Source organism: Zonotrichia albicollis, chromosome 1, assembly GCF_047830755.1.
Source record: "Zonotrichia albicollis isolate bZonAlb1 chromosome 1, bZonAlb1.hap1, whole genome shotgun sequence".
Classification (NCBI taxonomy): Eukaryota; Metazoa; Chordata; class Aves; order Passeriformes; family Passerellidae; genus Zonotrichia; species Zonotrichia albicollis.
This window is the reverse complement of record NC_133819.1, coordinates 65,954,838-65,977,122: the sequence shown is the minus strand read 5'-3', so window position 1 is coordinate 65,977,122 and position 22,285 is coordinate 65,954,838. Positions and strand designations below refer to the sequence as shown.

Genomic DNA, 22,285 nt, shown 5'->3' with positions numbered 1-22,285 from the left:
TTACATGACTGATGTCTCTTTTAAATAGTAAGGCCAGTGGACTTTCAGAATCCAATGAACCCCAGTGCTGAGACAGTGTGACTCCAGCCTAAGCGATGGCTCTGGCCGGCTGGCTGCAGGCAGCCTTCTGCATTGCTCTTGTCTCCAGTCCAAGCTCTCAGCTGCTCTGCCTGGAAAGCTGAATAAACTCATTTGCATGGCAGGGAGCCCGAAGTGATCTTCCCTGCCCCAGTGCGCCCTGCCTGACTGTGCAAAGCACTGCCCTAAGGTTCCTCAGGGCTCCAGGTTCTCCCTGGGCAGCGCCTCTGCCGAGCCTGGAGCGTGTGTGGGGCTGTGCCTTCTGTGCCGGCCTGCTGGCGCGGCAGGGCGCGCTCAAACGCGCACCTGCTGGCTCTCGAGAAACAGCTGTCTGCCAAAACATCCCGTTCTTTCCCCATCCCTGATCAACAGGGACTTGACTCTCGTGTTCAGTCTGCATTCACACAGAATGCAAGTCAAGTAACCTTTTGGTGTGTGGGTATTTTGTTCTGTTTTCTCTTTAGCAGATGTTTGCCGATTGCACGAGGTTATGCTGAAATGTGATTGATGCTTGATGTAGGGCAGAACAGGATGTACAGGTTGAGCTTCTTGTTTGCATTTCTGATTAAATGCTTACTGTGATGGTGCAGTTCTAAAACTTGGTTTTAAGTGAATAATAGATGGAATTTTAATCTTTCAAAGAGGTGACTTTTATTTGTTCCTTCAAACACAGATAAGATGATAAAATGGAAATAACGTCACTTATCAAAGTAAGAAAATTGATTAAATGCTAAATCATAGGCTGTAGCATAATCAAAAACTAGGTAAGCTTTATGATTTATGCTTTACAAATTGATTATTGGCACATAAAAGACAAGACAAGGGATAGTTTGAAGAAGTAAGTGAACATGGGATGTAACAAGTGGCATGAAATTGGCCCTCATTAATATTTATGGCAAAGAACTTTCTCAGATCTCAACAGGATTTGTGCACTTAGAGCCTGAACTTTTAATATCTGACGCACAAGATTCAACTGACATGGTGAACAGTGTGTTTTTGAACAATCAGAGCTAGAGGCTTTCAAGAGCAGACTGCTCTCATGCTGATGCTGACTGATGATAGAAAATCCTTTCTCTCATTCTAGCAGCTTTTCATTAATATGTAACATTAAAAATAAGCAAGTTTCACTACAGTCAAGGCAGCAGGATGTGTGCTATGTGAAAAAATAGCAGATTTTCATAAATACAAATTAAGATATTTCCCTTTAAGAAAACCCATGGAATGGAACCTATGTGAAGCACAATATGGAAACTGGAGAAAAAGTGGAGCTGTGAGAAGACCAGTAATGGTGGAAAAGGGGAAAAAAGTGGAGGTCTCTCCATGCTTTGTCTTGTGAGAATAGAAACAAAAGCCAGTCATAGGGATGTGCATGCTGGGGAATAATCACTACAAAATCAGATAGCTGTTTCTATAATTGCTAGTGGTATGTGGAGGAAATTGAAATGTATGATTATTTTAAAATGAGGAGAGTTGTTTTCAAAACTTCCAAATCTGAAGCTGTTTAATGGCTTGCAGGATGCTTGGGAAAACTAAATGGGAGGCAGGACATCCTGGTATCTGTGACTTTATCAGCTGTCTCTGATTTATGCACCTAAATTAGTGAGCTGCTGCAGAGAGGGGAGAAAAGTACTCTCCATGGAATGGCATTTCTGATACATAGCAAGGCTCTGCCAGTCCTGCTAAGTGAACGATTTCCCATTTAGTATCACCACCCTGACATATATGCAGATAAAAAACATTCTTCTAAGGTTTGGAAGCTGACTGCAGTTATTAACTAAGCAAAGGTTGGCTCGTTTGAAAGGGAGGGGCAAATTTCTGAGATTCTAAGTCTGGTAACAGTCCTGCTGACTTTGAAGAATAGAAAGTGATGGTGGATTTTTCAGGGACTCTGAGTAGCCATATTTCTCTTTGAAAACAGGAGTGAATAAATAGGTGGCTAAAGAGGAAGTGTCCTGACAACTGGTGAGCACAAGTAGTCATTTGCAGGGGAGTTTGAAGCCAAAAAGACTGCAAAACTGCAGCCCATACTGTGCCTGAAGAAGGAAAAGGGTGCTCATTTTCCCTGTGCTCTGGTGACTCCCCCTGGGCTGCTATCACAGCCAACAGGAAGGAGCTTGGGGACATGGGTGATGGAGTAGAGGGGGAAAAGTCCACCCCAGGAGAGGGGGGCTGAAGCTGGGATTGAGTCAGGGGCTGTTGGGGGATGTAGGCAAAAAAAATGAGCTGGCTTGTGGAATGATCAGAAGGAATGGCTAGAGAGAGAGATGAGGTGGTAGGCCTGAATGCATGGGATGACTGGAAACCAAAGTCCAGCAAACATGGACCAAAACAAAGAATTTTTGCAAGTCAAAGCCTCTGCAGACTGTACAAGAACTGCTGCCCTTCAGTGACTGGCTGCTTAGCTAAATCCAAACAGGCCTTCACACACAGGCACTATAGGATGCTTCTTTCCCTGTGGTTTTCTTCTATTCTTAATTTAAAATCTTACCTGGGTAGTGGTAGATCAATATGTGAGTGCTTCCATCTCTGTCTCATGCATGTCATGTCAGGCTCTAGGTCCTCCCAGAAGGACCAAAGAGCTTGCAGAGCTGACCTTTAACGCAGAGCCGTGAGTTTTGACAGATAGCTTAATATTTGTAAGACTGGGATGATGGCAAAAATGGTGGCTGTAGTCAGTGGAGACCTGACTTGGCTGTGCCTTGCTAAACCAGCTCCATGGCTGGCTCTCTTGTGTGTGTGTTGTATTTCAGTGCTGTATGTGATCCAAATGCTGTACGTAATCTCTCCATGGTGACTGCACAGTATTTGTTTCTATTTAAGGAGAGAAAGAGGTCTGGGTTTTCTGCCAGAATTCCCACTCAGGTAATTACACTTCTGCCTGCAGAATTTCCCTGTAGCTTCAATTGTAGTAGCTGTTCTTTGCTCCTGCTACTAAAAAGTGTGAACATAGACCTGCTGCTGTGTTTTGGGAACACAGCAGTGCCTGCTTGGCTCAGGCACGTGAAGTGACCCTGCTATGCACCCTTTATGCTAGACTTGCCCCTAGTAAAAACTGCTGCATCCAGTCATGCCACTCTGCAGCTCTCATCTTTCTGAGCCTGACTTTGGCATAGCAAGTTGGTCTTGATAGTGAGACAGCCAGCTGGAAGCCAATGAAAAGATGATTAAGAGCCAAGAGAAAGCCATATGGAGAGAGAGAGAGAGGGATTTCTCTTTACAGAGTTATAAGTAAAAGTGTTTATGTCTTTGGATCCCTCTAGCTGCTTTTTTCCCCTTATTTGCATCAGTTTTATGGGTGGGAAGTGGTTGCAGTTGATTAGCAAATGCTACCAAATCTCTTTAGCTAGAACAAATGTTGTAAACAGTAGATATTTTGGGCAGCTCTGTCAATATTAAAAATCAACATGCCAACATTGTAATGGTAATAGCACGTATGTCATCATTATTATGTTAATGTTAACTCCAATACTATATATGATATCAACATAATATAAAAAATATTTTTTTGCAAAATAAGAGATACTGAATTAAGGGCCTCTTGCCTCAAATTGACATGATGCAGAGATTTTTTTTCTGAACTTAAGACAGCAGAGTTAATAAAGTCCATTGCAGTCTGAAAACTCTTCAGCAGATGCTGAATTATCTGTGAAGTCAAAGTAAACACAGACTGTGTTCACTTGGAGTCTTATACAGAGATTTCAAACAGAGGATGTCCAACATTAATAAGTTAAGACTCATCAAACATAGTGTAGATAGTAAACAGAACCCAGACAATTGAAGCAAATTATTGATTCATGGAATTCATTCTTTCTCTTCACAGAATGTTCACATGCAGATTGTGTTCTCTTGAATGCAGTTCTTATTCAGATTTACTAAATGAATGTTATGGTGAGTGTGTGGGTTTAAAGAAAAAAATTCTGTTAACTAATTCTGTATAGATCATATCCTCAAGATTCAAGCTGTTTCACATATGTTATTGTTTCAGCTTCCCTGACTGACTGAATGCTATTCAAGTGAATAGCACTGAAACCCTGCTTGAATTGCTACTAGGAGTCAGGGTGATTTAAGTGTTCTCTTTGGAGTTGTAAGTTTCTCATGAACATGGAACAGTTTAAGAAAAGGCTGACAAATAGAAAATGGGAATTTCTGTTAAAACTTGCTGCTTATCTTCCTGTCCAGCAAAATAAAAGTTAATTCTCCTTATTAGTTACTAGTAGAGTCAGGAACTGTGCTACTTAGTTGAGAGCAAGGGATGTAATGTTCAAGGCAACTTTTACCCAGTTGCTCTCTTGAACAAGGAGCTTCTTGTGATTTTAGTTATAATATGGTGAAGTACTAATTGTGTGTAGGTGGGGGTATTTTACTGTAAATTTTGAAGGACTGATCTTCATGGTGTTCAGAACCTCTGTGTTGTGTCCAACCTTGCATCCAATTCTCTGAAGAACACAGCTTGCCTGAGGGGTACAGGAGCTTTTTCTCTCCCATCCAACTAGGGAAAAAAACTTCACAAATCTTAAGGGTGGTGCTTATCTGAACTAGATTTGCTTCTCTCTGTATTCTTTTCCCCCCTCCCAAGCAACAACAAAAAATTCCTGCTCCTCTCTCAAGCTGATCTCGATGAAAGCTCCTCATGGCTATTTTAGATAATTTTGCTTTCAGTCTGGATACATCAGGCCTTTTCCATCTTGCTGAAATTGCCTATGAGTCTTTTGAGTATGTCTACTGGTCTCAATGAGATCCTATTTGAATTGGTGGATGTCACTGTTTTCTGTGAAAGCTTGTGTTTCTGCCACTGAAGAGTCCTTGCAGACTTCACACCATGCAGGTATGAAATAACTCGTAGTGGCATCTGTTCTCCAAAAATATTCAGTGCACATTAATTGGGTGGGTTGGGAATAGTTCAGAAGTGTTGGCATCAGTTTGGGCTGAGTTGGCCTTTTCCCCAGGCCTTTTCAGAACCATACCGTTTTACCTGGATCACTCGATGCCAGGTTTGACATCAGATTTTAAGCCAATGAGTAAGTTCTCAAAGGTACAGTAGAAATTGCCAAGTTTTTCCTCTTTAACTGTTGAACTAAGCTGAAATACACTTTCCTAAGGGAATACAGGAAGCTGGAAGTGCAGACCCGTACACAGGGGCAAACCAAACTCCTATCAGAATAGGGAATGCTCTTAGAATCATAGAATGTTAAGGTTTGGAGGGGACCTTAAGGATTATTTAGTCCAAGTACCCCTGCCATGGACAGGGATGCCTCCCACTAGATCAGGTTTCCCAAGGCCTTATCTAACCTGGCCTCAAACACAGTCAGGGTTGGGGCATCCACAGTTTCTCTGGGTAACTTGTTCCAGGGCCTTGCCATTCTCACAGTAAAGAATTTCTTCCTAATCTCTAATCTAAATTCTCTCTCTTTCTATTTGTACCCATTAGTCCTTGTTCTATCACTACAGTTCCTTCTTTGGCTTCCCTGTAGATCCACTTCAAATACTGGAAGGTATCCACACAACCTTCTCTTACCCAGGCTGAACAGCCTCAACATTCTCAGCCTTCAAAGGGCAGTCCTCTTATCAACTTTGTGGACTTGCTCCAGCAGTTCCATGTCCTTCTTATTTCAGGGACCCCATAGCTGGATGCAGCACTCTTGGTGAGGTCCTCAGCAGAGCAGAGGGGCAGAATCCCCTCCCTCACCCTGCTGGCCATTCTCCTTTGGATGCAGCCCAGGATTCCATTGGGTTCCTGGGCTGTGAGCACACACTGCACTCATGTGAGTTTTTCCTCAACCATTACCCCCAAGTCTTTCTCTGCAGGGCTGCTCTCAATCACTGTTTTGCCCAACCTGCAGATGTGCCCACATGTGTGGTTGGAAGGATATGTAACAAGAGGATCTCTTGGCAATATTTCTCCAGTCCTGGGTACAAGCTACATGAGATGCTGTGCTAATGGAGAAGGAAGTGTGGATGTACAGATAGCTTCACCACATCCCTAGGATAAGACTGTGGTTAGGGGCAAGTTATCCTGAAGGGAATGAAATTGGCCTGTGATCTCAAGCACTTGTAGTTGCTGGAACGGACTGGGAATGTTCTAGACATCACCTTGCTCTGTTGTGAAGCGATGCTAGAGCTCCTTTGGTGGGACAGGTCAGCTCTGCTCCTGGAAAAGTGCAGTTCCAAGAGAGCACCACCAGGCTCTGAAGTGACCCAGGCTGATGGACAGCCCTGAAGCCTGGATGAGCTGGTGTCCTTGCTTGTCCTGACTGCAGTTTGGGCTTCATGGAAGGACTCAGGGGAAATGCCATTGTTTGGAATCTACATGTCTGGCATGCAGTCAAGCCAATCTTCTTTTGTAACTTTCCTACACCAGGGGTGAAGGAGATTTGTGAAGTTAATTAGACTCCGGATTTGAACATTCCTCCTGGGTGCTGGAAACTGGCATTCTCCTTTCGGCTTATATGCATATAAAGCTGCCTGCTCACATTGGACTTGGGATGCTCCTGGAATGAGAAATGGAGTGTATGACATATCTATCTGCTTTCCAGGGACTGCCTTGTCAGAGTCTGTGATTCAGCTCTTTGCCTTATGGATTAACTGGGAGTATTCATGTACTTTTAAAATTTCTTTTAAAACATTTTGCTGAGATGAAGTCTGTGCAGTTAATTAGAGCTCTGCCACTGTTCACAGAATGCTGGCTGTGCTGAGCAAAGCTCTTCAAACACCTTTTTCCTGAATTTGAACAGGCAAAGCACCGGGCTCTCATGCTTTCTTGGCAGGCAGAAATGGTGAGGTAAGGAGCTACTAGTTCCTGGTGGCATTTCTGTGCTGCTGGGAGACTGGCTGTGCAGTGAGGTGGAGCCAGCACTCCTCATCTCCTGTGTCTGGCAGAAGCATGGGGCAGAGAGTGGCTTTGCTTTGCCAAATGCAGTCTGTCCTTCCTGGGAGCCACACATCAGAGATGTCCTTTTGACACAGTGGTCAAATACCGTTTTAGCAGATGTTTAATGCAAAATTGTCAGAGCTTCTAGGGAAGCTTGCCACAGGTTTGCTTCTCTGCTCAACAGCAAATTTCTTCAGACTCCCAGGCTGGTTCATAGTCCCGTTTCCATATTTGAACCCTTTGTGATCACTTCTTCCATCCCTTGATTCAGTGCATCCTTTCCCTTTGCCCAGGGAACGTCTCTCCAGCTTCTGCCCTCTTCTGAGTGAGCAACTTTCATGCTTTGCCTATCCTTGCCCAGAGCCAGTTCTGTTCAGAAATAGATTGATTCCATTTTTCCATCTAAATGTGGAATGGTCCAGATTTGTATGTGAGAGCTGAGATCAAAAACTTGTTGTTTGCTTCTACTTAAACAAAATATGTTTTTTTAAAAAAATAATCTGAAGATGTTCCAAAATTTCTCCTGAAACATTTTTCACTTTCTTCTATTTCAAAAAAGATTAACAGAAACATGGAACTGCTTTGGCAGTTGTGGAAATAAAATTAAAAAAACATGAGTTTAAATGCAACTGCTCAAGCCTGTGGGGCGGAGGCCGAAGAGTGTTTACTAGAAACACACTTGCTGTGTGGCTGGGACAGCTTTCTGTTTGGGGAAATATTGCAAATCTATTCCCTTTACATATGGACAAGTGGTGATATATCAGTGTGCCGCATATTGTGCGTGCACCCCGAGCACAGAAATGCCTTGTTCTCAGGAAGCTTCCATCTCTGGAGTGAAAGGCAGCAGCTATTTTTAGTAGTGTGCTGCAGCATTGCACAGGAGAGCACAGGATGATGCTGCTTCCCCAGCTCACTTCATGGATGACACTGCTAATTTATTGAGGACTGATGACAAACTAGTGCCACCAGAGGAGCACAGACACAGCTTTGTGCTTTTTAAAAGAAGTCATCAAGGGTTGTACTGGGGAGCAGTATAAAACCAAACAAAAAAAATTCTTTTATTGGCGAAGAGCTCATAAAGCTATGCCCTGAAACTGTAAATGCTTGAAATTCCAGCTTTAGAAAGAAACATTACAATGCAAAGCCTGGGCTGTTTCTGTCAGGTGCCCAGAAGAGTGGGCACTGAGATGTAGTAGCTGGTAGTCAGAATGGAAGATGTCCCCTGTGTAGAGACAGCAAAAGACTTGCATCTTTCTCCTGCTCAAACCCCTTTCCTGAAGAAGTAACAGACTCTGACCAGGTACTGCCTTCTCTCTATGCAAAAGATGCTGTATTCCTAAGCACTAACAGCAATCCCACGCTTTTCTGACATGTGTGATCAATTGGAGATTAAATCCTAACGTGAAACCTTACAACTAAAGGTTGCAGTGAGCTTTCACAGGCTTGTCAGGTTGCTGGAGTTCCAAAGTCAGTATTTTGCTTGGGTGCTGGCACCAGGACCATCACATTTACTCTTCTGTTGACAGCTGCTCTGCTGATTTCCCTCTACAAATGGCTTTGGGTTTTGCAAGTGTAAGGGGTGAAGAGCCACGTGAGTGCAACAGAACAGTTTGTTTCTGTAGTAAGTGGAAAAAGCAAAATGCAAACACACAGTAGAAATCTTGCCTCCTGTATTTCAATTGCTCATTTTTTTAGGAAAATTGTGTGGCTAATGTTTGTTGGAATTTTTATGCCTTTTCATAGTGTGCATTTGTGTATTTCTTCTCTCCAGACTCGCTTCATTATTGCAAAAAAGAAGTTAGTGTGCCTAAGAAAATGCTGTTGTTGAGGGTGATAACATGTGGAATTTGGTGAGTTAGTTACTAAAGAATATTATTTCAGCAGTTATCAGAGAATAGATATGTAAAGTGTAAAACTGTTTAAACTTGGCAAGAGCATCCAATATCTGCATTTTCCTGATTAGAGCTGCTAGAGATATTGTAAAAGGAAAGCATATTTGCAGCTTACTCTGTTTACCTGGGTTTTTGGTTTTTTTTTCAAAACTGAAATATACACAGAAAAACATTTGGAAATTAAGGATTTCAATGCAGTTTGAAGACCTGTGAAGAACCAGTCTTTAAGAATTTTATAAAAGCTTTGCTGGGAATGTTTTAGCAATTTATACAGGTGCATTTATAACAATGCATAGTGGGAATAGAAATTATATTTTGTTGTGCATTTGAGAGCAAGAATTTTCAGTTTTATTCACATTATGAAGATGAAGTATATCAATAAAGTCATGCAGTCATGTTTTGAACTCTGAAACTTGCATTCTTGCAGAGGAATATTGCAAATGGATTTCAGACCATTTGGGACTGTGATTTGGTTTGTATTACCTGTCACCACAGATCTTCAGTGCTGTACTTAGTTTAACACAGGGCCAAAAATGGTACTACTAATGTTTCTCTTCAGAGTAAATGAAGTAATTGTTCAGCCTTTCAATATCCATGATAATTTCTCCTGTTGTGTAAAAGGGACTCCCTTTGTGGCCATTTAAGGAGAACATATGGCTTATTGATACCATGTCAGCTTCTCAAGGTGTTTCACACTCTGGCCTGTTCTAGAACTGACTGTGAGCTGATGTGCACTCTGCAAAAAATATCTTTAGATGTCAAAACCAGTTCTCAAGTGAGAGCCTCACAGCCAAAAAGAAGTAAAAAGTGCCCTCTCGCCTTCCACCATCAATTGCCTCCCCTATCCCCATGCTTTTCTTCTAAGATATATTGACTTATATTTAGCTTCCTCTGAAGAGAATTTCAAGCTTTTAATGCAGTTTGTCATTTTATGCAAACCTTTACAACACAGTTTGCCCTTATTTAGCAGGTGTCCATGCTGGGTGGTGAGACACTAAGCACTGTGTCCTTCATAAACTTTATGACAGCCTGTAAAATAGTGCTAAAATAAATTTCAAAGTGTGGCCTTCGTAGTTTTCTTCAAGAGCTCTGACAGGTAAGAACTGGCAGGGTTTGCTGTAATCTTTTATAGCCTTATATTCTTGCATACAGCCTTATATTTCTGTCATAAGCTGCCTGTGAAGACTACATAAAAGAGCAGTATTTTTCCACTCCTATTACAGGAGCAGTAACCTCTGGTTGAAAGCAAGGTGGAGAAGGAACAGGATGCAATTTGGATATACCATGGCTAAATTCAGCAATGCCTGTTTAAGGGATTTCTAAGTTTTTTATTGGGTCATTTTGGATGGGTATGAATTTTTTGGATTGTTTCTGTAGTAGTCGCTGTCTCCAAATGCTGGGCATAATTCCGCTTTGCTTACCTAAAGCGGAGTCTTGCTTCTGAAGTCTATGGAGTTGTTGCAATCTAAGCCTGGCCTGAATCTGGAATCTGTATTGGCATACTTAATGGAAAATATCTCAGGGCCCAAATAACTAAGCTGTAAAGATTTTCCTTCTTTCTTTCCTAACCCTAATTAAAAAAAAAAAAAAAAAAAAAAGGGGAAAGCAAGACATTGGTACAGTTATGCTGTATTTTATTTACATGGATATTCTGGTGTCCAAGCTGCTGTTTCATGTGATGAAGGGACATCTGTTGTGTGGCTGTAGATGTGGCTGCCAGGGGTTGCAGACCTTCTGGCACAGGTGATACAAGTCAGATGAATCTGCAGCTTCAACTCCAGCTCAGCCACAGAACTCAAATGAAGTCCGTGTGTGTAGCCACGTTTGTCATGTCACAGCCTTTGTGCAAGAACTGTGTTCTCTGTAAGGGGGCCCCAGCCCAATTGTAGCGGTCATCTTGCTCAGCCTTTGGGACCAAATGATCATCAACATCAGCCTTAAGACAGGCTTTGGATGTTTTACCGAAGGAGTTGGTTTTGATACTGCTGCTTTGTTTGAGTTTTGGTGGTGTGATGTTTTGTTTGGCTGTTTTTTTAAATTAGAAATCAAACTAGGTTAGCCTTGTGAATCTCTGTCCTGCCTTAGTCAGGTCAACACATTAGACTTGGAATGGCACTAAGGTTCTGGACTGCTTGCAAGTAGTCTGCATCAAGGAGAAGATGTTTTCCAGAAGCACTGGCTCTCCCATGACCCAATCAAACTCTGCTTTTCTTGCAGAGTAGCCACAGTATAGCTTTGAGGGCTAGTTCCTGTAAAACTGTCAGACTCAGCTGAGCTTAGCATAATGCAAACTTTTGTCTGCATTCCTGTTCCCTGACCCGAGTCTGCCCTGCAATGACTGTATCTATGGCTAGGAGAAGAGCTGGGCTTGTCCTTTAGTGCATTCATTCTTGGAATACTCCTGTAGCTATTCCAGGGTACTGCTGAATCTCTAGTATGGTGCTGGGCAGCTGATCACCAAAGAAACCTGTGAGAGAGGTCTCAAGTCAAAGTCTCAAGCCAAAGACAGTCCCCTAGGCGTGGGGATGGCCTTCCTCTCTTTCACAGTCCCCACTGTTCTTGCCAAAGCTGCCAGTGGCAAGCTGTGAGTTAAAAATGCTCACTTTTGGAAAGCCCCACTCACAGCCCTGCTGAGCAGCAGTTCAAAGATTGTTTTCATGCTTAGCATGTTTCACTCTTGCCTCTTCAGAGATCATGTTAATATTATCAGCTCTCATTAAACATTAATCTGTACATCATTTGCCAATTGAAGCATGAGTAGGTTGCACAGATTTATTCAGCAAGCAGCAATTGCTGCCTAGACTCTGTGGTCTAGTTGTTAACAGCTGGCTGTTTGGGTTGTGTTTTTGTGAAGTGGAGAGCCTATTTATAGGCAGCAGAACACATGCACATCCTTGTCTGTGCTACTGCAGATCTGGGTAATCTCCTCTGGTACAAAAGCCTAGTCTACCAGCTAAGCATAATGTGTACTAAAGTCAGCGTGGGAGAGTTAGAGGTGTTAGGTTTTGTTGGGTTTTTTCCTCTTTCTATCACTATCTTGAGGCTTTGGAGCAGACCATAGCACAGGGGCAGGCTGCTTGCCTGAAAACTGGGGGCAAGTGTTTCCCAGGATACATAGGAAGCAATATATGGTGGTGGTGTCCGACACAAAATGTCATTAAAATATCCTTGTGGCAAAGGATTTAATTTTAAACAAGGAATTTAATATGTGTGTGTATCACACCCCATTCTTTACCCAGAGGAAGGCAAAGGTAACTTCTGTTTGCTTCCAGAAAATTAAATGGCAGGCTATCTGTGGTGGGAGCTGTGTCATTCCTTCTCAAGGGCTGGAGGAGAGGGCTTGGCTAACACCCAGCAGAGGAAAACCTATCTGTGTCTGCACCCTGCCACCATCAGTGAGATGGGGAGTGTGGCCTGGTGCCCCTGAGCACCCAGGAGTTTGTCTGTGGCACTCTGCTTGCTGTTCAGAGGTGCTGCTTGCCTGAGTCACTCTTTGTGCTGCAAATGAAACACTGTGATTCTAGCAGAGCACACAATGAACTGCTAATTACAAAACTGAAAACAAAGTTAAAGGGAAAAATGTGCACAGCATAATTTCACATCATGCTAAACAGCTTTTTTTTTCCTTGGTTGCTTTAGTCACCCTACTATGAGGTGTTATGACGAACTGGGTTTGTCCCTGCCACACACTTGCTTCTTTCAGAGTTCACAAATGTCTGAGCTGTTTTCCTCTCCATTTGTTCAACAAGGATTTCCCATTATCTTGCACATCTTGCACATCTCTACTGCTTTTGTCTCTCTGCAGTGCTCTCTTCCAAACTATACTTGCTTGCTTTGTATGTAGGAAGTAGTATTTTAATTCCATCACAGCACAGTTCTGTATTCTGGAGAACACAAAACAACCTGGTCTGTCTGTGCCTTCCTTCTCTCCCAGTCCCTTGTCACAAGAGTTTGGAAATAGTTTCAATAGGTGCCTGTAAAGCAGGAGAATGAAGAATTCTGCAGGGCACTGGAATAAGTACAGGCTGGACTGCAGTTAGTGATGAGTGTGCACTCCAGTCTGCTCACTTGCTTCTCAGAGCACGGTCCTTGAGTGCCACCGTGTTCTCAGGGGTTCCTGGATGAGGGAAGAGACGAAGGATCTGACTCCATGTTTCAGAAGGGTTGATTTATTATTTTATTATATATATCACATTAAAACTATGCTAAAAGAATAAAAGAAAAGATTTCATCAGAAGGCTAGGCTAAGAATAGAAAAGAAAGAATGATAACAAAGGCTCTGTCTCAGACTCTCTGTCTGAGCCAGCTGAGCTGTGATTGGCCATTAATTATAAACATCTAAGATGGGCCAATCAAAGATCCACCTGTTGCATTCCACAGCAGCAGATAATCATTGTTTACATTTCGTTCTTGAGGCTTCCCAGCTTCTCAGGAGGAAAAATCCTAAGGAAAGGATTTTTCATGAAAAGTTGTCTGTGACACTTGAGTGAGCAGCCGCAGAGACATGTATGAACTTTTAAATCATTTCAGTCACCTCCCTGTTTACACCCCTCCTCAGAGGGAGGTGCTTCAGTAAGTACTACACACATCTGTCTGCAGTTCAGATTCAGGTACACAGGCATAAATACTGATGCACTAATTGAACATATCTGAGTAGCATGCATGACATGCCAAGGATTTGCTTGCAGGGATACAGGAATGCACTGTTGGTGTGTTCTACCCTGCCTGGCAATCCACTCCTAGCCAAGGATGCAAATGGATAGGCTCCAGTGCTTTCTGCAAGGCACTGTGCCAGCATGATACAGATGATGGGGAAGAGCTGAACAGATACTTAACACCTCTGTGTATATCTTCCCCATTCTGTCACAAGAGTACCTCATATAAATAAATAAAAGGGATGCTGTTAAGTCATGCCAGTCAAAAAAAGTCTGAAGACAGACTCTGGCTGCCTGCCCAGTTGCGCTAGGTTTTCTAGGCTCTGAAGCGTATACTTGTGTCTGAGAAAGTATTTAACCATGATCCATCGACTTCTGGAGATCTGAGATGATTTCTGAAGGTGATGCTAAATGTAAATAAGAGAAGAAAGACTCTTGTAATGGGACTTCAATCTACTCTGCAGGAATCAGGACCTCTGTTATAAAATGCTGAGGTCTCTAAGCAGTAAGAAGTTGACAGCTATTTGCTCGATTATGGAAAACTTCAGGAATGCTGTAGGGCAGTTGATGCCAAGACAGCTCTGCCATTTCTCTGTCACACTGACATTGGTGGGACTTCAGTCAGTAAATCTGCGAGATCCCACTACCAGTTAGACTTAGGTTTGGTGTCTGGGTTTTTCTTGGGGGGTGTATGTGTTCCTTTCTCTCCATGTAGCACTAGTAACAGGTAGCTATTTCTTCAGTTAAGTGACTTCCTGTGGTTGGGATTTGGAAATCAGTAGAACCTTTTGTATTGCTTTATTCTGCTGTCCTTGAATCTCTTTTAGGAAGAGATTAGAGGTAGTTCAGAGACACCAGAGTAATTGGAGGGCAGACATTCTGTGAGGTTTGTGCTTGTTTAAACAGTAAATTAAATTGCGGGGAAGCTGTGCTCACTCACGGATATGATGATTATGATGCTAAAATAGTACTGGTAGGCCCAGGCCTCCGGCCCCATGGGACTCCTTAATGGAAAACAAGGAGCTGTAACATCGCTGACCCTGTATGATGCGACCTTGGCGTGTGTGAGGGAAGCACCAACCTGCTGAAACCACTCCAGCATGGAGGGCTTCAGTGAAGAAGGTCAATGGGGCTGATTTTTGCTGAGGAGAAAGCACAGGCAAGTGTGGCAATGTTTCTAGAGCAGAAGCAAGCACCTGACAGATTTCGAATGTGTGTAACTTTTAAATGAAAATGAGAAACGAGCCCAAACTGAATTTCAATTATCATGAGATATAAATTAAAAACAGACTTGAAGCTTCAGATTAAGTTCATTTTCTACTACATAGTTCTGACTTTGCTACATGAGCTTTCCTTGTGTTTTGATATTGTCAAAATCACTTTACAGCAACAGGTCCCAACAGATCATAGTAACACGGTGTAGTATTTTAGTTTGTTAAATTAAAGGTTTACAGCATCAGGCAATGGTTTGAAAATCATGCTTTCACGGATCTGGGAGCAGGGAGGAGGAACTGGGCTGTTGGTTCCCAATGGAAAAGAATGGGCATGGGGGGTTTGTGGTGTGTCTTGTCACGGTCCGTGCCAGCCTGTGCCTGGGAGGAGCAGCAGCAGCTCAGGATAGCGCAAATCCCGCTGAGGCTGCAGCCACAGCCCCAAAAACAAATTAATTCCCCCTTTCTGGGTGGGAGTTGAAGCCATCCCAGGTTTGCCTCTACGTGTTCCTACACAGCATCTTCCCCTTGTCTGCTCCTCTGACCTCACAGCCCGTTCTGCTTCGCTTCCCTTCTGACCACCCCTGCTCGCCTTCGTCGGGGTTTGGACTCAGCAGAGAGCCGGTTCTAAGGTCAGCAGTGTTTTCCCCTTCCCCTCCGCCCTGCTTTTGGGAGGGGGCAATTCACGGGCTCGCTTACTCCTTCACCACCTCCTCCTCCTCGGCAGGGCTCGCCCTCGGGCCCCGCCGGCTGAGTGCGGCTGCGGGCGGGGCGGGCTGGTCAGTGCTGGGCGTCAGTGCGGCCTCCCCGCCTCAGCCGCTCCGGCCCCGCCCGCGGGTCCCGCGCCGTGGCCGTTGGGCGCTGTCCGGTGCCACCGCGGCCACTGCGCTTGTGCCAACAGCGCGCGGCCTGTCCCGCGCTCTGTTGCGTGCTTGGGTCTCGCGCCGATGCGCGTGCCTCGTGTCCTGTCGCGCGCTATACCTCGCGCCAGTGCACATGCCTTGTCGCGTGCCGGCATCTCGCGCAGCTGCGCGTGCCCTGTCGCGTGGTATCCCTCGTGCAGGTGCACATGCCTTGTCGCGTGCCAAGGTCTCGAGCCTCGTCGCGAGCTCGGATCTCGCGCCCTGTCGCGTGCCGGCGTCTCGCGCAGGTGCGCGTGCCGTGTCACGTGGTATCTCTCGCGCAAGTGCGCGTGCCCTGTCGCGCGGCCGACTTTCGCGTGCTATGTCTCGCGCAGGTACACGTGCAAATGCACGTGCGCTGTCGCGTGGTACTTCTCGCGCAAGTGCGCATGCCCTGTCGCGTGGGCGAAGCTCGCGGCCTGTCGCGCGGCCGGATCTCGTGGCTGGACTCGTGCCTTGTCGCGCTCAGGTGCGCGTGCCTTGTCGCGTGCCCGGTCTCGTGCCTTGTCGCGCGCCGGGTCTCGCGGCCGGTCGCATGCCATTCCACACAGCGGGTCTCGGCCGCGATCCTGCCGGTGCCGGGCGCGGCCGCCAGGGGGCGCGCAGCTCCCGCCCCCCACCCAGAGCTGCCCCGCAGGCCGCGGCTGTGAGGGCTGCCGGCACAGCAGCGGGCACTTGCAGTGCAATGTCCTGCTGGTAATCCTAGATGAAGTATAATCCCGCCGCCCCCCCCCCATTTTTGTAGGTTTTTTTAGCTATTTTAACCCTTTCCCTACGCTCTCGGCACGGTAGCGGGGAGCAGCGCCCCGTGTGCCGTCCCCTGTTCGTCGGTGGCCCCGAGGCTGCTCGCTGGCACCGTTCGGGCCGGGGGCACAGGGACAAGCACCGGCGCGAGCGGAACGGGCGGGCTCCGGCGGGCGCGCGCTGCCCGGGCTGCGTGGGGGCCGTGAGGGGCCGGGCGGTCACTGCCGGCCTGACCCGTGCGAGATGCGGAGCGCGGCCGAAGGCAAGCCTGCAGTGCCCTTCAGGAGGTCAGCCTGTACGTCGCCAGCCTTTAGGCAGCACCTAAGCTCTCTTGACAGATGAGTTTCTAACTAAAGCCCCTCCAGCGAGGAGTTTACCACGATCCCCTGGGTTCTATTGTGTAATTACACCTAGAGCTGGAAAGGCTCTCCTCATAATACTTAACTTAATCCTCTCTACTGAAAATTGTGTTCGTGGTAATATGTGTAAAAAGGGTCATATGCAATCTTTTAGTGTCTAAAAGCCCAACTTTTTACACTTTGGAAACCTATTACCGTCTCTCATTTCTTCTTTCTTTGACTAAACAAAAAAGTACTTTAACACTTTCTCTTAATTAATGTTTTCCCAACCCTTTCAGCCTTTCTGGCCCTCTCTGTATTGTCTCCCATTTAATCACATGTTCCACAGTTTGCCATACTGAAGTGAATGTAAATATCACATAGTTGCCAACATAATATGTAGTGATCACATTTACTCCTGAGTGCCCACAGCATGGACTTAGGAAATCTTTGGGAGCATTTCTACATTTATTGTTGCGTAGGGTTTTTTTTTCCAGGCTGGAATCCTTACAGCAGTGTTTTGTGTTGGAGGAAAAAACAGCTGAGCTTTTATTCCTAGATAAAGCCTCTTCCTCAATCATCTGATTTCAAGTAATTATCAAGTGACTTAATAGTAAAACTACTACTACTTAATAGTATTCTACTACTTATCTATTAATTTAAGTGAATCTGTCCTTCATGTGCCATGAAGCATTGATTAGGGCTTGGACACAGTTGTCTCTAGCATGTTAGAAAGGAAATTCGGGATTTTTTTTCTGCATTAATAAAAGTTTCAGCAGGATTTCTCATAGCAAAGGTTATAACATCACGTAACTTTGATATGCTCCTTTGGAATTCACTTTGCAGGTAAGCAGTGTGAGCCTCAGGTCTCAGTGGGTTGCTCCTGCTTGTTCCCCCGGTGTCCAGGCTGAGGATTCAGAATGCCTCTTGGGGATCCTTCAGTCAATTCCATCGATCATGTATCTCACAAAGCAGAAGCATCCATGTGTTGTGAGGGCAGCTAAATTCTCTCATCAGGATCAGTGGATATGAAGTTGGTGTGTCTGCCTTGAAGGTCCACCTTGTCTTGCACAGTGGTATGGTGAGGTTGTTAATTGGGTTAATTGGGACTTTAGGGTGCTGTGACAAGTGACTTGTGCTCTTTTGGGGCAGAGCAAGCAGTCTGTGTAAATGTAAGTGCTGAGAAGGGGAGGGGACAGCTACAAATGATCCCTCACTTGTTGGCTCCTCCTGCTCTTGGCTGCCCTGCTCGTTCTCTCTGGGAGGGTGGCCCTTGTTTGCCTGCTGGGCTGCAGCTCAGGCAGAGCCCCTTGTTTCCTGGGGAACTCGTAGGGATGTGCCCTAGGGAAGGACACTGGCACCAAACTGCTGCTGAAGCCGGAGGGGCTGGGAAGACAATTTGCATCTGCCTCTTCAACCTCCCGGGCTGGGTTAAGCGTTTCCGGGGGGCAGTTAAAGATGTGCTTCATGGTCTGTGCCCTGAGCGCATAATGGGAATTTGCCCCAGTTCTGTGGCTGGGAGAGCTCTGCAGCAGGTGCAGCACAAGGTGCTGCCACAATCGGCCACGTGTGGCCTCCGCGTGCGTGAAAGGGCTCGCACAGGAACGCACACACAGCCCGTAACCGTGCTTCCACTCTGGGTGCCCTGCTGGTGTTTTGTGCTGCTTTGGCCACCTCTGCCATCCCTCTGCCACGGGGCCTGGGCTGGCAGCGTCCCTGCTCGCTCTGTGCTCTGTCCGGGATCTCTTTGGATGGCTGCTGACTCCTGTACAGGGCTAAGGCACTTGCCCTAAAGTGCCTTGGAAGTGTCTCCATACATCTTTCTGGGAGTTTTGTTTAGTGTGTCCTTTTGATACGTGCCAAGCCCTGCCTTGGTGTTTGTAGCCTCCCAGATGTTTGGATGGGTTTTTTTCCCTGTGGCAGGTTGCTGTGTAACCCAGCAGGCACAACACTTCATCTTCTTCCTCTGCAGCCTAGAAAAATCTCTCGTCTTTACAGACATTGAGAGCAGCGACACATCTGCCTGCTATATTCTGTCACTACTTATACCTTGTGCTTTGCTTTGGGTTTCAGTATCCTCTTTTAGCAAGCATAGATGCTGCAATGGGAAAATGGCTTGTTACTATGCTTGGATTTTATTCTGACACTGCAGCTGGTTGGTTTCATTAATTTTTTTACTTAAGGAAAATGCTGGAACTTACCCTTAAAGGTGCTGCTTCAAAGTGACAATCCTGTGCAGGGGAAGAGTCGGGATGAAAGAATAAAAAGGAATGGATGCTGGATAATTCCTAAAGAGAATTGTTTCCTGATAATGTCAGGCTCCCTTTTTACCTGAATGTGTTCCTCAACCACAACACTGTAGTAAGTAATCAAGAGGGATAAGAAAGATAAAAATGTGTAGATATGGGGGGAGGGAGGGAGCTAGGGTGGTGGTTTCCTGTTAGCTCTCTGAAGCATAAACTCTAAAACTCAGTTCATTCAAATTCATGGAAATCTGCAAACCACATTGGGTCGTAGAAAGGTTTGTGTTGGAAGGGGACCCTAAAGATCCTCTCATTCCAGCCCTGCTGCTGTGGACAGGGACACCTCTCACTAGACCAGGCTACTCAAAGCCTCATCCAGCTTGGCCTTGAACACTGCCAGGGATGGGGCACCCACAGATTCTCTGGGCAACCTGTTCACTGCCTCACCACCCTCACAGTAAAGAATCACATGATTAAGTAAAACTATGAAATCTTGTACAGTTACTAAGCTAACTAATCATATAAAGTATGATGTTGGAAATAATACAGTGTGAGTAGAGCAACAAAATGTCTTTGAGTTGTTTCAGAGAAAATCCTCAACCTTACCAATCCTGTACAAATTTTTGGTGTACATAATTAACAGCTTAGAATGCTTTCCGAATAGTTGAATGAACTATGTAGTGTGTTTTATTTTCCCAAATGGGCAACTTTCCCTTCTGATCTGTGCAAAAGATTACATGAACCCAGTAACAGAATCAAGTACCTTACATGATCTCCTAGTTTGGCATGACAGTGAAACACAGAGTGTTTTCTGCTTGTTTCACCACAGAATGCACTTGAAGCACAGAGCTGCTTAGTGAATGACAGACTGAAAGATGACTACTGCAGAGAAATTATCTGTGTGTATGTCTATGTACAGTGCTAATTTTGAGATTAAGCTGCTGGGTTGTGATGAGGAGCAGTTGTTGGCTATGGTCGCATGTGCTCAGCTTGTGATTTTTGCACAAAAATATGGACAGCATGAAACATACCTGTTGTTACTTATTTTTGAAAGGTGATGTCTAATTAACAAACTTAATTATTTTGTGTCTGTTGAAAGCAACAATAAGGCTTCCAATGTATTGCCTTTGGGGTTTTTTCAGTACTCATTACAATCTTTCCTGGCATTCATCAGCACTTCTAAATTACTGGGAAGAGTGTAATTAATCATTCACTTCCTTATGTTTCCTACTAGACAAACACAGATCATTGCAGGCAAGTTGAAGTAAGCCGTTTCAGATTTTCAAAACATGCTGTGGCTAGTGGAAGTCTTGGGGAAAGCACTGCTTCAAACATTCTATCAACAGATCACAGCACAAAAGGTAACTCAGTGCTTGACTGTAACAGCATTTGATGACAAACAGTTTATGAGGTGTCTTTGAGAAAGGATTTCTCTCTCACTAAGTCAGTAAAATTTTGAGGAAGGAGTTTATGGGATTTGTTTTCAGTCCAGCCCGAGTGCATCTCAAAACAACTTGAGAAAAGAGTTCAAGTGTTAGAAGCCCCAAATTCTGAGCCAAACCTTGTCAGCTGACAGTTCTTTCATTGGGATTTATTTAGGTTTACTGTGTTAAATCAGAAGTCATATACATAAAAGTTCTATTTAGGCCAGAAAGGAAAAGTAAACCAAGCAGACAAGTTCAGACTACAAAGATCAGAGTTTTTATCTTTATTCTGCAAATATGGAACATTTGGAAAGCATTGTGTAAACGGAACTTACGCCAGGTTTTCTGAAATAGTTACCATCTGATTTGTCTGCATGATATTTACTTGGTAAAAATGCATATTGCTCTGGTTTTGGAAGTGAGAGCTTACCCATGATCTGCAACCTGTAGAGACAGAAAGTATGTTCTTAAATGGTTTGTCAGCAAAGTTTAAATCTGCTGCTGTCCCTTCCCACCCAAGCTGCTTCACAAACTCCTCACTGAAATGAAAGCACTTGTGGCGCTCAGAGAGCAGCAGCCAAATGTGTGTAACGCGCTGCCCCATGAGGAGGGGAGGGAACAAGCTGGCCAAGAACTGAGTACAAGTATGTAGCCCAATTTCTTCTGAAAGAATGAAACAATCCTTTTATGTCCTCGTAGGAAAGTAACAGCTTTCTGTTCTCCCTCTGTAGGCTCCTTTTACTAGAAAACTGTTCTTCAAAAGAGCGGAGTGCAGCAGCATGCTTCAGCCTCCAGGATTCACACCACTAGCTTCAGGAAGTATGACTGCTTTTGAGTTATTGCTTAGATGAATGATAATAATAAAAGCTGACTAGCTTAAAAAAAAGGACCTTGGAGCACTGTCACGTAACTGCTGATAGCAATGATCGTTATGTTTATCTTGCCATTTTTAACCTTGTTGTCAATTACCACATTTCACCCTAGATTCTGGTGTCTAAGAAATCCATGCTAAAATGAACATTTGTTTCAGCAAAGGCTTCCAACTGAATGCAAGCCACAAAGGGTTTCTTTTAAGTTGGATCAGAGTAGGTTTTTTTTTTTTCTCCTCCCTTCCTCTGAAGGAGAGAAGACAAGTTCTGGAAGCTTGGTTGCTGGTCTAAAACATTAATAGCATGAAGTCTCTTCAGTGTTTCTGTGTTAAACGCTGTTTCAGAGCCATTGCTACTTAAGGGATTTAGTTGCTAAGACTAAGCAACTAAATGACCTGTGTCATAAGAATTGACCTTACCATATATGGAATATATCAACAGCCTTGTTTTGTTTGTTTATTTTGTTTTTCTGTCTGATTAGCCTTACTCTATTAATGCTTATGATACAATGTCTTTAGGTTGTGGAGGGGTAGAACCTGCCACAGTAATGAAGTAAAAGCAGTCAGATAAAGGAGAGTGTCTGTCCTTGCCTGCAGACTGTGGGAAGTGTTTGAGCCTGCTCCAGGCTACAGTGCTTGGACTCAGCTTGTTGAAGGCACTTGGCCAGAGACGATCCTACACCTGCGCTGTGAAGGCCAGAGAGGCTCCCTGGGGGAATGATGGGACACGTCAGTGCCCTGTTTAGTCCTGTTATAGCCCAAGTACGTTATCTTTCTTAACCTGCCCTTTAGAGTTTAATCTTGTTCCTTTATATATCTGGTAGTAGAGGAACTTTAGCGTTTTAAGTACTGCAAGAGTGCTAGAAGTAGATCTGAGTGGATCTCCATATGAGGGAATTACAAGGAACGGATTCTATGGGCTTTTAAAAAGGGAAAGGGAAAAAAGGGGGAATGTAATTACCATGCTGGCAACGATTCCAGTCCCTGGAGGAATGACTATTGCGTGAGGGCTGCCTATCAGACAAAGTGAGTTTGTAATCTGTTTGTAGTGGCAAATTCCAC

The 22,285-nt window shown here is 44.6% G+C and overlaps 2 protein-coding genes across 6 annotated transcripts in view; both read left to right on the top strand.

The window, feature by feature from the left end:
* Positions 1 to 22,285, top strand: part of ATXN1 (ataxin 1) — a 367,362-nt gene that overhangs the window by 38,849 nt on the left and 306,228 nt on the right. The window lies entirely within an intron of this gene.
* On the top strand, positions 768 to 21,579 carry LOC141729376 (uncharacterized). Its single transcript, XM_074543324.1, has 2 exons — positions 768 to 19,049; positions 20,166 to 21,579. The coding sequence occupies exon 1, from the start codon at positions 15,652 to 15,654 to the stop codon at positions 16,321 to 16,323; it is 672 nt and encodes a 223-aa protein (XP_074399425.1). The 5' UTR covers positions 768 to 15,651; the 3' UTR covers positions 16,324 to 19,049; positions 20,166 to 21,579.

Bases quoted from the DNA above. Each gene is read 5' to 3' on its own strand.
- LOC141729376 (XM_074543324.1), top strand. From the start codon at position 15,652: ATGCGCGTGCCTCGTGTCCTGTCGCGCGCTATACCTCGCGCCAGTGCA.